Genomic DNA, 12,871 nt, shown 5'->3' on the forward strand with positions numbered 1-12,871 from the left:
CAGGGCTGCGAAGTACCTCATTGTCTTAGAATTTCCTCATTTGCACCACACTGGACTTTATTCAGAGGTTACTGCTAAGACAATTGGAAGTAAAAGAAGCAATGCGAAGTCTATCAATTGCTATAATGGTCATTGAAAGACTATAATAGCAAAGGATGGATATATATATAATTTGGCGGTGCATACAGGTAATTTTCATTAGCACTGAAATAGTGTGTTCAGAGAGATAAGACAAAAACAATATAAACAGAAAAACAATCAAATAGGATATGGATGCCATGCACTATCCCCTTCCAAAGTGTACAGCATTTTTGTGGTTTAACTGCAGTGCTCTTTGAAAGAACAGTGCAAAGATCATTCGAGATCAGCTCTGTAAAAGTATATTACCATAAAAGGGATCACCCGTGTCACAGAGAAGCAGTCTCTGAAATAATCCAAGAGAGTAAATTTGCCTCATTTTTATCTTGACAAAATGTTTTTACCTTTTGAACCTGGTGTTTGTTTATTCTGCCTGCATGCTCCTATCTTCTATGGTTTTGATAAACCTCCAGCATGGGAGAGTGAGAAATTAATGTGTTTCACTTCATCTTCTCCCTGAGGTCACAAGTGTGGGAACAATAACAGTCTTTTAGGCAGAAATGAATTTCATTAAAAGGAACCTAGTTAGCCTATTGCAAGTTATTATTTCTAATATCTACCTTGGTGTGATTTCATGAATTTTGCATGTGTGTGCTGTTTGAAATAGGTGTGGAGGATTGAGCAAATATAAAATATTAGTACTATATTAATACTATACTTCTATTAGTACTTATTTAAGACAGAATAAAACTTACTATGGGGAAAGGGAGTGGAAGTGAAAATAGAGTAGTGCCCTGGATTTTCTCATATATCTCTATTATTGGGTATTTGCTTGCCCTGGGTGAGAGTTCATAAAAAATTGGAAGGACAGAGAATGTGTGTCTATGTGCATATAAGTTTACTAGAAAGAGAATTTGACTGGTGACTGCCTTTATGTCCATTTATATTCACATTGCTGTGTTAGCCAATTTCTACCCTCTCAGGAGTGGAAACAGATTTTCTTTCCTATTAAATTCCCAGAAATAAGACAAAAATTTGTTGAAAACTATAGTTTTCCTATTTTGTCTACTGTAGAAATTTTCTCCTTTTGTTGACAAGCATAAGCAATGGATGCTCAGTTTGCACCTAAGTTCTATTCAGCAGTACTTAAAAGAGTTTTGCTGCTGTGCCTGCTGCTTATTGTTAATTAATGTTTTTCTCTTCTGTGTAAAAAACCCCCACACTAAATGGCATTTTTTGATAATGCAACTGCGCTTTGTTCTTTGTTTGCCTGTGTAAAATGTGAACTGTGATGCCAGTCTTCACTTGAATGCTGCGCTGTGATCTGCAGAAATTACAAAACTTAATTACTTTTACATTTTTGGTTTGTTTGTAATATTCGCCAAAATATGCCAGAGCACATAAAATCTGATGTTGAATTTGGTTTGAAGGGCTCAAAAGGAGTGCACAGGTGCTGCTTGCACAACAAGCAGTGCATTTAAAGCCAGATCTGTTGTAAGTGATACTTTTATAAACCAGAACCTTTGAAAAGTAGAATTGTCTTTAAAACAACCACATGGCTGTACCTAATAAACTGTGGTAGGGCTTAGGACTTTTATTAGCTAATTAAACATTTGCTATTTTGAGATAAATGCTTTTGGAATGAACACAGATGCACACACCTGAATTTATAACAAAATTCATTCTGTATTTTTGCCATGTTGAAAGGAGGCACATCTGGGAGTGGGTGGGAGAATGTGAAAAGCAGCTTTTCCAATTGCTTAAAAAGAAACTTGAAGTTTATTTTTTGAGTGAAGTGGTTAGTTTAGGAGGGAGCTCAGCAAGTTCTGAGCTAGACAGGTTTTTCCATTGGTTTACTGAACCTGAAAGAGACACTGATTTATAGGAAATGTGTCTTGCAAGTTCCAGTTCTTGGCTTTCCCTAGATACAAGTGTCATAACATGCACTTCTTACTAAATAAGACCACCATCTGCAAACATCCCCCTGTGGAATTCCTTAGGCATCCTACAGAAAAATGTACTTCTGGGTACATCGTCCCCTAAAATAAAGCTTTATCTCCAGAAGCATCACTTAATCATTTTTTGCTAAAAACCTCCCTGTTCTTTGTAAAATTCATGAAATAGAAAACAAAATCTGAATAAACGATAACCTGCTGAGCCACTTACATTCACTGTTGTAAATGAAGCTCTAACTTTGTTTTTTATCTCCAACAGACAAACAACAGAAAGGTGAATTTGCCTTAGAGGGCTACACCATCAGAATGAATAATAGCCTTCGGAAGGATGCAAAGAAAGATTGTTGTTTTGAAATCTCTGCTCCAGATAAGCGCATTTATCAGGTTGGACTTTTTTGTGTTGACTTGAAATTTAATTGACAAAGCTGTTACTATTCTAGTTACTGAATTAACATTTCAGTGAAACAACTGTCACTGATATCGTAATGAAAAAAGGAAACCCTTGGTTGCTTATATTTTATATTCATATATTAGGAAAAAAAAATCTGATTAAACTTATGTATGTACATGTTCAAATATTATCTTTTTGGTCAAGAGCAAGGAAATCTATCATCTTTATCAGTCATTTCAATATTAGCATTTTAATATCTATTGTATTGTGTGGCTTTGTGTCTTTAATTCTTGGATGAATTAAATAGTAAAAAAAGGTTAAAATATGTATCAGTGTTAAATACATATTGTATTGGTCATGGCTTTTCAAGGAAAACCGACAAAAAGGCACATATCAGCTGTGCAATTCAGAGATCTATCAGCCAGACATCAATATGGAATGTAAGTTTAATAAGTTTTAAATATCTGAGATTGCGGTTGAAAGCCAGTTAATTAAGCTGTCAGGTAGTGTGTTGGAGTCTGACAAGAACATTTTTAAGAAAACTGTACCCAGCAGTCTAAAGAAATTCATGGGTGTCTTCTAATTGTCAAGGGCAAATTTTGTTCATCAGTTCTGGCTTTGACATTGATGAAGAGAAGCAGCTTTTTTCTGCACAGCTGCCAGCTGCTGATCAGAGTTTCAAATCCATCATCCTCTCCTTCAATTACGTAAATTTGTCAAAATTAGCTGTACATTATAAGAAGCATCCTTGCAAGAAAAGTACCAGAAGACATGAAAAGAATTGCTAATGGTTTCTTGAGGAAGTGACGGGAATGTTACATTCCCTCTTTTTTTATTGCTAATGAAATTGTAGTTGTGTTTTTGTCATTACTGCTAGTAGTTATTAATAAACATTTAATAGTTTACAGCTGCCACTCCCAAAGAAGCAGAGGAATGGGTACAGCAAGTCAAATTTGTAATTCAAGGTAAGCCAGCCAGTAGAGCAGTTGCCTTTATTGCCAATACTGCTTAGTGATAGTAGTTCTGTCCATTTATTTATCTGTCATGTTAGTACATGTAGGATTCCCACATGTCCAAGTTTTGAGTAGCAAGTCCTAGTTTTCAATTGTGTTGCAGCTTTTATGTGACTTTTCCTTTTTTTCAAGATTTTTGCTTTTCTCCCAGGATATTATTTAGCTTGAAAGCTCTCCCTTATACAAACTCCTTCGTATAAACTTTCTTATCCATTGAACAGTGTAAAAAAAAAATAAGCAGAATGTACTGGAAGGAGCAAGTCATGGAAGAATTGTTTTCATTTTGCATAAATTTCTGCTTAGACATTCTTTTCCACTAAATGTTAACTTTTTAAAACCACTGTTACATAGATACGGGATCTAATACTATTCCTGAGGAGGAGGAAGAGGAATATGATGATGTTGGACAAGTGAACAGTGAACCGATAGATGATAGCATTTATGAGGAAGTTAAAGGTATTGTTGAATTCTTTCTAACTGTGTGACTTGTGATCATTTTGTCTTCTCTACTTCTAGTTTGATAACTCTGAGTGGCTTAAAGGAACTGAGTAAAGTAGCGTGACAGATAAGATACTTGTAGAGTTCAGATTTTGCTATGACATTGACAAAAGAATGTCTCCAGTTCTGAGAGTGAACAGTTTTCTTTAGCAGGGGCATCAAAATAGCGCAGAATGTGTAAAAGTGAACTTGGGGGACTGTCAACTCATTAACATTTCCCGGTATGCAATTTTTTAAAATTAAAAAATTGAAAAGCCTTACAGCTTTTTCCGCAACATGCCCTGTATGTATGTATTTAGGCATTTGTGTTAAGCAAAAGTTCTCTATCATTCTAAATCTTACCAGCTTCTGCCTAATGCATGTTGTTATGATCCTGCAAGAAAGCAATGTGTTTGTTTGAAAAGACTCTGGAAATGAGCTGCAAGGAATGCAACACAACTGTTGACACTGTTCTGTTTCATGTTTTCCAGCATGGCTGTGATTATACAGAAACTTTTTACTGTGGTCTTTCCGATGTGGTTGAATGGTTATGGCTAAATGTCCAACTGTATCTGTCAGATGGCAAAACAAAAGTAAAAGAGCTTGGCAAAAGATCCTGATTGTAGACATTCAAATACTAGGAGAAAGGTGCCTGTTCTTTGTTAAATTTTAAGAAGTTGTGAAAAAAATCAAATTTTCAGTTATCATTAGTTAACAAATGATACTTTGAAGTGATATGACAATTAATAATCACTTTGTATGAAATAGAGTTCTATATCCCTTGCTGTTTGGAGCAGTTCAATTATCAGCAATAATTTGAGAAGAAAAATCAGTTGTGTCACGTGACTAACTTTCTGACTAACATTCTGTATCTATTAGGTAGAATTTCCTGGCCACTGGAGACAAGAACATTTTACACTTTGTCTTGATTTTCAGTTTAAGGTCATTTCAGTGAATAAAGGGCAAAACCCAAGAAAATGAAAATTAATTTTACTATATTCATTCACAAAAATGAATATCATAAAATTATAAGATATAAAATTATATGTCTTTAGGAGGTGTTTTTTTTGGTTGTTCTATGTCTTTGAATTGTACCTACATTCCTTCAACATAGAATGCACGTTTTGCTAAAATGACATGCAATGTGTCAGGCATGCTAAAAACTCTCTGCAATGAATATAAAAACTGTATTACCAGGCTTAATCTTATAGCTACAAGATACAGCCAAACCTTATTACAGTGCTTTGTGGGTGCTGAGGTTCTTACAGAAAGTGGTCTTGTATGCTTGCTTATGTTTTTGTTAAAGATGCTCTCCATATATCCTGAGATAAAATACTCTTTTTTTGAACTTCACTTACCTTCCCTGTTCATTTGAATGTCAGATAGTAAGTAGATCTGGAGCAGTAATACATAAAATACTGGGAGGAGGGCATTGGTTAATATAGATTTTGAGTTCTCTGCTTTGAACTCTGTCTTTAGTGAATTGCTGCCTTGGTGTGATTTTGTAGGAATTTATATCCCATTTTTATGACAGTTTTCCAGGCACTGCTATCTCCTAATGTGGCAAATAACCATGAAATGTAACAACATCACAAAGAAGGGGCAGTTCAAGAAATATAGTTTCAGTTTTTAGTTAAATTAATTTATTTCCTCATGATTTTGGAGTGTGCTTCATTTTCATGTTATCAAGTAGAGATTATCTTCCTTTATCTAATGCTTTTTCCATCTTATCTATTTGAATTGTGAACTTTTCAGGAAAGACCATTTAACTGTTACAGTGGAGCTTTTAGTTTTGTCTCTGATGTGTTGGCATAATTAAGTAAAAATAAAGCATAAACTTGCTGTAGATTTTAGGTGATTATTTAGTCCTTTTATCTTCCATAAATGTGCTTTAATAATCCTATGCTTAAATGGAATTACAGACTTGCGGCTCTGAGGCCTTAGTGCTGTCCTTTTCTTCTTAATCCATATCATATTGAAGTGTGTTAGATGAAATGCTGGTTGACAAGCCTCACAGGAGTAGGCCTTATTTGTTTCTTGTATAGCTGTTCATCTAAACTTGATGGTAAAAGAGTACACTCCAGTTTGGTCTCGTCTCCTCTAATTAGGCCTGATTGGTTGCATTTAATTACTGTTGGCTGTCCTTTCTATTTTCCCAGGTAAGTGAATTGTGCTTTCTTCCTTTCATGGTCAAAGGGTGGAGCATCATTATCCCTGCTGTTACCTGGCATAATAATACAGAACAAATAGGAAATTTGGAATGCCTGTTAAGAAAAAAAAGAAAAAAATTATTTGTACAGCTGCAAAGCTATGCTAAGCCCTGGAATGCAGAAGGCAAACATGCTAGGTCCTTGTGAAGAGGGGGAAGAAATTAATGTCCACTTGTTTTTTATCCTCAAAGCATATTCATGGTAGAGGATTCTAAACCTCTGCTTTCACAGATCCACTAGCTTTATAAATATTGATTTTCAGGTGCTCAGCTCATTGAACTGTTATCATTTATTTGGTTATAATTTGCCTTTTCTCACGTAAGTAAAATTTTGCATTTCTATAGTTTCCAGCGTTTTTATAATATTTGGTTTGGTGTTTGAATAAAATAGTTTTGGACTAAAATAAGGATATCAAAAATTTTGCACACTTTTGAAAATGGGGAAATTTTGAGAACTTTGTCGGTAATCAGGACTGACACTGTATTCTCTTGCTTTCTCATTACTTAGCTATTTTTTTTCCCTCCTGCTTGTGACAAGAGACAGTGTAAATGAATTTTCCAGGCAGAAGCTGGATAGGTCCAAACTAGTATCCAGAATGCCAACAGTCTATTAGCCTAAAGCATAGATTTCACTGGCATACACTATGTACTGTCTGCTGGCAGGTTGATAGTTGGGAAAGGTACAAAGAGATGTGGGAAATTTAATCTTTTGATCTGTTAAGTCACTTTCTTCTTTAATAGCCCATACAAATTCATATTTACCATGGAAGTATAATTTTCATGGTTCTCAGTATTAGTCAGTGTTTTAGTGTGGTTATTCAGGTAAAGTCAAAAACATCAGAACTTTTAAAGAATTCCCAACTTGTAAAATTTCCCTTGGGAGATTCTTCAGGAAAAGAAATCTTTATACTGTCTTCAGCAAACTAGGCTTTAGACTTTTTGGTTTTTAATAAAATAATGGAGGAAAACTTGGCTAAGCAGAATGAAAAAAATTGTTAGTAAAAGACCATTTTTCTTAATTAGCTTAATTTATTTTCTACCTTAGTACACTATATATAATTTTGCAGTCCACAGCTGAATGTTACAAGCTATAACATAAAACAGCATCTGAAACTGTAGTATTAAATAACTGCGTGTTCTGGATAGAGCTACCTCAATGCATAGAGTTTCTAGCTCAGTGGTATTTTAAACAATAGAGTTGTCCTTGTCATAAAACAGAACATGTGCCAGCTTTAAAGTTGTTCCCGTCTGTTACAGCCCTTGGAGACAGAATTTTTTTATTAACTTGAGGTTTCAGTGACATAGTTTTAAGGGCCTTCAGTATTGTCTTTTGTGGTTTCCCATCTGTGTGAAGCACATACCCAAAACTGCAATGCCAACTACTGCCTGCCTTTTTTCAAACTCGGCTCAGTTTGTGTGCTGCCTACCACACTCTGGCCCAATAGGAGAAATGAGGTGTTAATCTAAGCTAGCATATTTACCTTAATTTCCAATTTTGTGTTGGCTTTTTTCTTTTGTTCTCTCTTTCCCCACAAACTTGCATTATAGCAGTCCTTTCCATGGTTTGCAGTATAATTTCCATTGAAATGATTCTAAAGATAAGTTTTGATTCTTGTTTTGGTGGTGCTTATTTGCCTGCATGGAGGTAAAACCCTCCCTTACAGAGCCCTTACAGAACAGATAAGGTTGGAAATCCTGAAGAAATGTAATATGACACAAATATGATGGTTTTATGCCATATCTTCTTAGCCTGTCCATAACACAGAGACCTTCCAGGTGAGAAAGAGGTAAGGATAGTGAAATTCAGTGCTGTGGTGATCTCCAGCCAGTGCAACTTGCATCAGTTCCTAGTTTTCTATAAGTTAAATGTGAGGATTGATTCAGCCTCTGATTGGGCACAGGATGATAGGAATGGAAACCTGGCATTTGTCTTTTGATTCTTGTTACGAATTGTCTGCCAAACTGTTAGTCAAGCCCGGGTTTTTGGGCAATAATTCTGTTTTGCAGTGTAGTTGGAAGGTTAGGTAGGGAAACTCTGTAACTAAGGCAAAGCTCAGGAAAAGTTAAGAAATGTCTTAACTTTCATGAGAAGTGTGCTGTGCAAAGAAAAACTTCGATTTGTTTACTTATTTTAAGCAAAGCATTTAAAATAGTGAAAAAAAAAAAGTTGTTGCAGAACATTTCTGACATTGAATATGACGGTAGAGAATGATCATCCTGTTTCTTTCTTATGGTTATCTCTTTAAACAGCTTTCATGCTTTATTTTTTTCTAACAGTAAACTGATGCAGTTAGGCAGCATAACAATACCATCTTCATCCTTTCTTCTTGCTGGACTGTTACGGTTTTGGAGAAGCAGTTTCTTTTATGATGTTGTACCCTTTTCATGAGCATGAAGGTGAGGAGGGGAAAGAACACGATTATATAGTGGAGTTTGAGTGTAAGTTTCATCTGTCAGTCATGAACACTCATGGCAAATATTTGTTTTCTCAAGATGTAATGTCATATATATTGACTTAGCAACACTAGAAGGGAAGATTTCACAGTGCTGCGTTAATGAAAAGTCTTTTTCAGGACACCTTTGCTTCTTATAGCACAGTCAGGGTATGTGGGCCAAAACACAGCGCTTGGTGCCAAGCAGTTCCAGTTGTGCATTACAGCTGGACAATCAGTTCCTAAAACCAGCAGGCTTAAAGAAAGACACACGTTAATTGGTCATTGCAAACCAAAGGAGTAGGTTTAAGTCAGTAGAGACACGGATGATTATGGAGTCTGTGATCATTGCTGCTAAGTCATTATATTATACTTCTTGGCATATGGTCCAAATTCCTCGCAGTGCTTATTGCTTGCCTTCAGGAGTTAGGGAATTCTTTAGTTCTCGTACAGAAGTTGTATATAATGCTGATGTGCTATCATGTCTTTTTTCCACAGAAAGACTTCTAAGTGCTTTTAATTAGTAAATGACTTCAAAGCATAAAAATATAAGTAGGGTCTGGAATAATTGAAATTGAAAAGACTTGTAAGATCTGCATTTTAAAGATAAGTTTTCAAAGTAATTTCTGAGAGTTTTTTTGAATAATTTCCATTAAAACATCTTTCATATTCAAGAATACAGCAATGACTTTTTTCCTTTTAAAACAGTGAGGGTTCTTAGATTTTTTTTTTTTTTTTCAAAAATTGAATCTCAGGGTTCTTAAGAAGTATTTTTCACTTGTTTAGCCATTATATTATTGTATAAATGGAGTATTTTTGCACATACTCTCTTGCTGATAGGTGGAGTACCAGAATAAGGACAAGGGGTGCTAAAGGGTGCTTACTCAGCTGTAATTCAAAAGCAATTAAAGTAATACAAGAGCAGTGAAGAGCAGATGTGTACTATGTTTTAGTGTAGAGAGTAATAAATAAAGAAATTTTTTTAGGTCGAAGACTTGTTGTTTTGTTTTCTTGATCACTGGGATTTGGGATCTGCTGAGTGTCAGACATGGAAATGATTGAAAACCAACCTCTTTTAACTGGATATTATTGAATCCCAGCAGCTTTGATGAAATGGAGCTGTGTCAGAATTCTGTCACTGTGGGTTTCGAGGCAGTACTCTTATGGGACATATATATGCCTTGAAGTTATCCTTCAGCTAGTACTAAATGCTCATGAGACATGAGTCACAAATACAGACAAATATATAAAGACATTGCATCCACAAGGTGGTTAGGAACTTGATACCTGGACCTCAGCTTTTGTTTGCCACAAGAACTTGAGCATTATCTTCAATTATTGTAATCCTACATCTAAAGAGGGGGCTCTTTCCATTGATGTTGGGTGTCAGTGATGGAAGAGGAGGTAAGACAATCTGGTGTAGCTGAAAAGAATGAGATGTCTATTGAGTGCGAAGTGGAAGGTCTTTGTGAGGAAAAATAAGGTTCACAGTCTCTTCTGCATCTCTTTTAAAGTGAATACAAAGTGGCCATCTTTGAACAACAGGTGGCTCATAGCTGTCAGAAAGCTGACTGTCCATGGTGCACTTCACCCCCTACACACGTTTGCAAAAGTGAGGAGGCCAGTAAAAGTGGAATAATAACTGGTATTCATATTTAGTCTGATTTGCATGTGAGAGATATATTGACTGATTGGACTCAGGCTGGGTTTGTCCCCTGATAAATACTTTTAGAACAATGTTCTTTATTTATATTTTATTCAGCGATATACCTCTGCTGCAGAAAATGTGGTCAGTTGTGAGATTCAAAGCAGTTAATTACAGTACCTACAGTAAATGGAAAGTATGTGCTATTAAGTATAGATATTTATTCTCTTCTCTTCAAACTGAATGAGAGACTTCATAGTTTTCAGATGTTTCAGGCTTCATAGGTTTCGGAGTTTACAGATAGAGAAAATAGAAGTTATCTTCCTGATAAGTTGTGGTCAACTGTTAGAATAAATCTAAGGAGTTCCTGCTGGAAAGGCTGTATTTATCAAAGTCGCATGTTAGCAAATGCTGAATTTTATTTATGCATTTCAGATTTTAAAAGAGAAGCACCCTAAAATCCAATCAGACCAAAAACCCAAAGCCAACAAAAAATACACCACTAAATAAACTATTGTCTAGTGGCATTTTAAAATTTACTTGCTTAAAATTGGAAGGCATATCTAATACGGAAGTGATTTTAATCATACTTTTCTATTTAAAGTACTCCTTCAGAGACTAATTAGCTCACAACTTATTTAAATTAATTTACTTATGTAAAGAAGATGTTTTATTGAAGGTGCTGGTCAGTAATTTTTATTCTATTTTCAGCAACTCTATTGATTTGTAAAACCAATCTGATGTGAACAGTATGTGACAGAAACTGTTTGTTATTAAGAGATAGAATCCTGCCTCAGAAAAACTTGTCATCCTGGCAAGAAAAAGAATCACACAAATCCCACAAAGTAATTTTTTTTGTATCATAGTTTTTTCAGTGCTGACTTTGTCTCTGGCAGATGGTTTCATGTTAAATGTGAACAAAGCTTTGTTATATGTCCGTATCTTCAATGGGTTGTGGACCCAAAGTATTTTCTTTTGAAAGCAAAGTTTTCTATGGTGGCACTGTTTTTATCTAATTAAGAAGCAGTGCAACACACTTAATGCAATCATTCAGAGAAAATGTCTTGTAATGTGAAATAGTTTATTAAGCATAAATTTGAGGAGTTGTTGCAGTTTAGGAAGTTCAAAGTAAAATGTCAATTGTATTATATATATTTATGAAAATAGAAATAAATATTGGACTGCTTGGGTATAAATGTGATAAATACTATATAGATAGATCAAAGAACCGTAATTTTTTGAATTCGTGATGAATGACTGCATATCAGGCTATTAAAACCATTAGATAGAGTTTTTTGTGAAACGAGCAACCAGAGGTTATATGGTGCCTCAGGCTATCGCTTCTCAACTTTTCTGGTTTCCACAAGGTAGCTATTAAAGAACCATAATTTGTACAACTGAATTCTCAAATAAGACCCAGCAAGGTGGGCTCTAAAGGCTGAATTAATCATTCTGTTACTGTAGATAAAAATATCTGATTTGAATTTTTCAGCCTTAAGAAATACATCAACATAAATCCTTCTGTATGTCTTTTCCTTTCAGTTTGCTACTCACTTTTCTTCCCACTCTCCTCAAAATGGAGAAATTAGCCTAAGAAAATACTACCGATAAACCACAGCTTCATGAGTTTTTCTGGCTGTATGTATGTATATCTGATTTGTTTGCGTGTTGCAGGGTACTATGTTTGCAATAGATGCCATTTTTGGTTTATATATGTATGAAGAAGGTAACACAGGAAAAGGCTGCTTGTTTGTTTTGGCTGCTGCTCCCTGGGCCTGTTACAAGTTTTTGAAAGAAGCAAGATGGTTGCTCCTAGGAAAGGAAAATGGTCAGTAGGGTCCAGCTCCAAGACCATACAGTGGACCAGGCAGAGAGGGCAAGATGCAGCAGTCTGCTGTGCCCTAGAAGAGACAGAGGGATGCTCCAGGGAAGTGCGGGGTGCAGACACGCAGGTAAGCTTCAGCAGCAAAGGGGACAATCTTTTCTTAAGAAGAGACTGAGGGAAGTTTTTTGGCGAGTCAGTGAGATTTGTGTTAGATGGCAAGGTAGGAGGACAGTCTTCTTATCCAGAAAGGGGATGATTGTCACAGTGATTATTTTGTTTCAGTCCTTTTTTTTTTTAAGTCTTAATTTTTCCTAGCAGAACTTATTTTCCTCCACCTAAAAGCTCTTGAGTTTGTGTTTTAATGAAAACTAGTTTAAGATCTCTGGAACTTACAATATCCTTAAAGAAGATGTTCCAATACTTCCATCTTTGGATTGTGGAAGCATTCTGTCTTAGCTGTCTGTAACAATTATTCTGCCCTTGAATCTTAACATAAAACTGGGAATTAAAGGAAGGAATTGCATTTTCAAAACAAAGCATTATCTACCGGAAAGCCTGTGGATCCTAGCATAAGGGTTGTGCTTCCGTTGTCCTGAAATACACTAACTGAATTTATCTTGTTTGCATACCTCCCTCAAATTTTATTTCCTTAAAAAAAGGAATAAATATTGGGAAGAGATACTTTGCTGTGAGGGTGGTGAGGCACCGAAACAGGTTGTCCATAGAAGTTGTAGATGCCCCACATCACTGGAAGTGTGTTAGAGTGGGTTGTATGCAGCTTTGAGGAACCTGATCCAGTGGAAGCTGTCCCTGCCCATGGCACGGGTGTTAGAATGAGATGATCTT

At 35.6% G+C, this 12,871-nt stretch overlaps 1 protein-coding gene across 1 annotated transcript in view; it reads left to right on the top strand.

Annotated features, from left to right (window-relative positions):
- SKAP2 (src kinase associated phosphoprotein 2) overlaps positions 1-12,871 on the top strand; it is a 120,649-nt gene that overhangs the window by 78,092 nt on the left and 29,686 nt on the right. Inside the window, exons 7-9 of the mRNA XM_040075548.1 lie at positions 2,293-2,417; positions 3,326-3,389; positions 3,789-3,893. Coding sequence (XP_039931482.1) covers positions 2,293-2,417; positions 3,326-3,389; positions 3,789-3,893 — 294 coding nt within the window. The remainder of the gene's footprint in view (positions 1-2,292; positions 2,418-3,325; positions 3,390-3,788; positions 3,894-12,871) is intronic.

The sequence above is a fragment of the Hirundo rustica genome, chromosome 1 (genome assembly GCF_015227805.2).
Source record: "Hirundo rustica isolate bHirRus1 chromosome 1, bHirRus1.pri.v3, whole genome shotgun sequence".
NCBI classification, from domain to species: domain Eukaryota; kingdom Metazoa; phylum Chordata; class Aves; order Passeriformes; family Hirundinidae; genus Hirundo; species Hirundo rustica.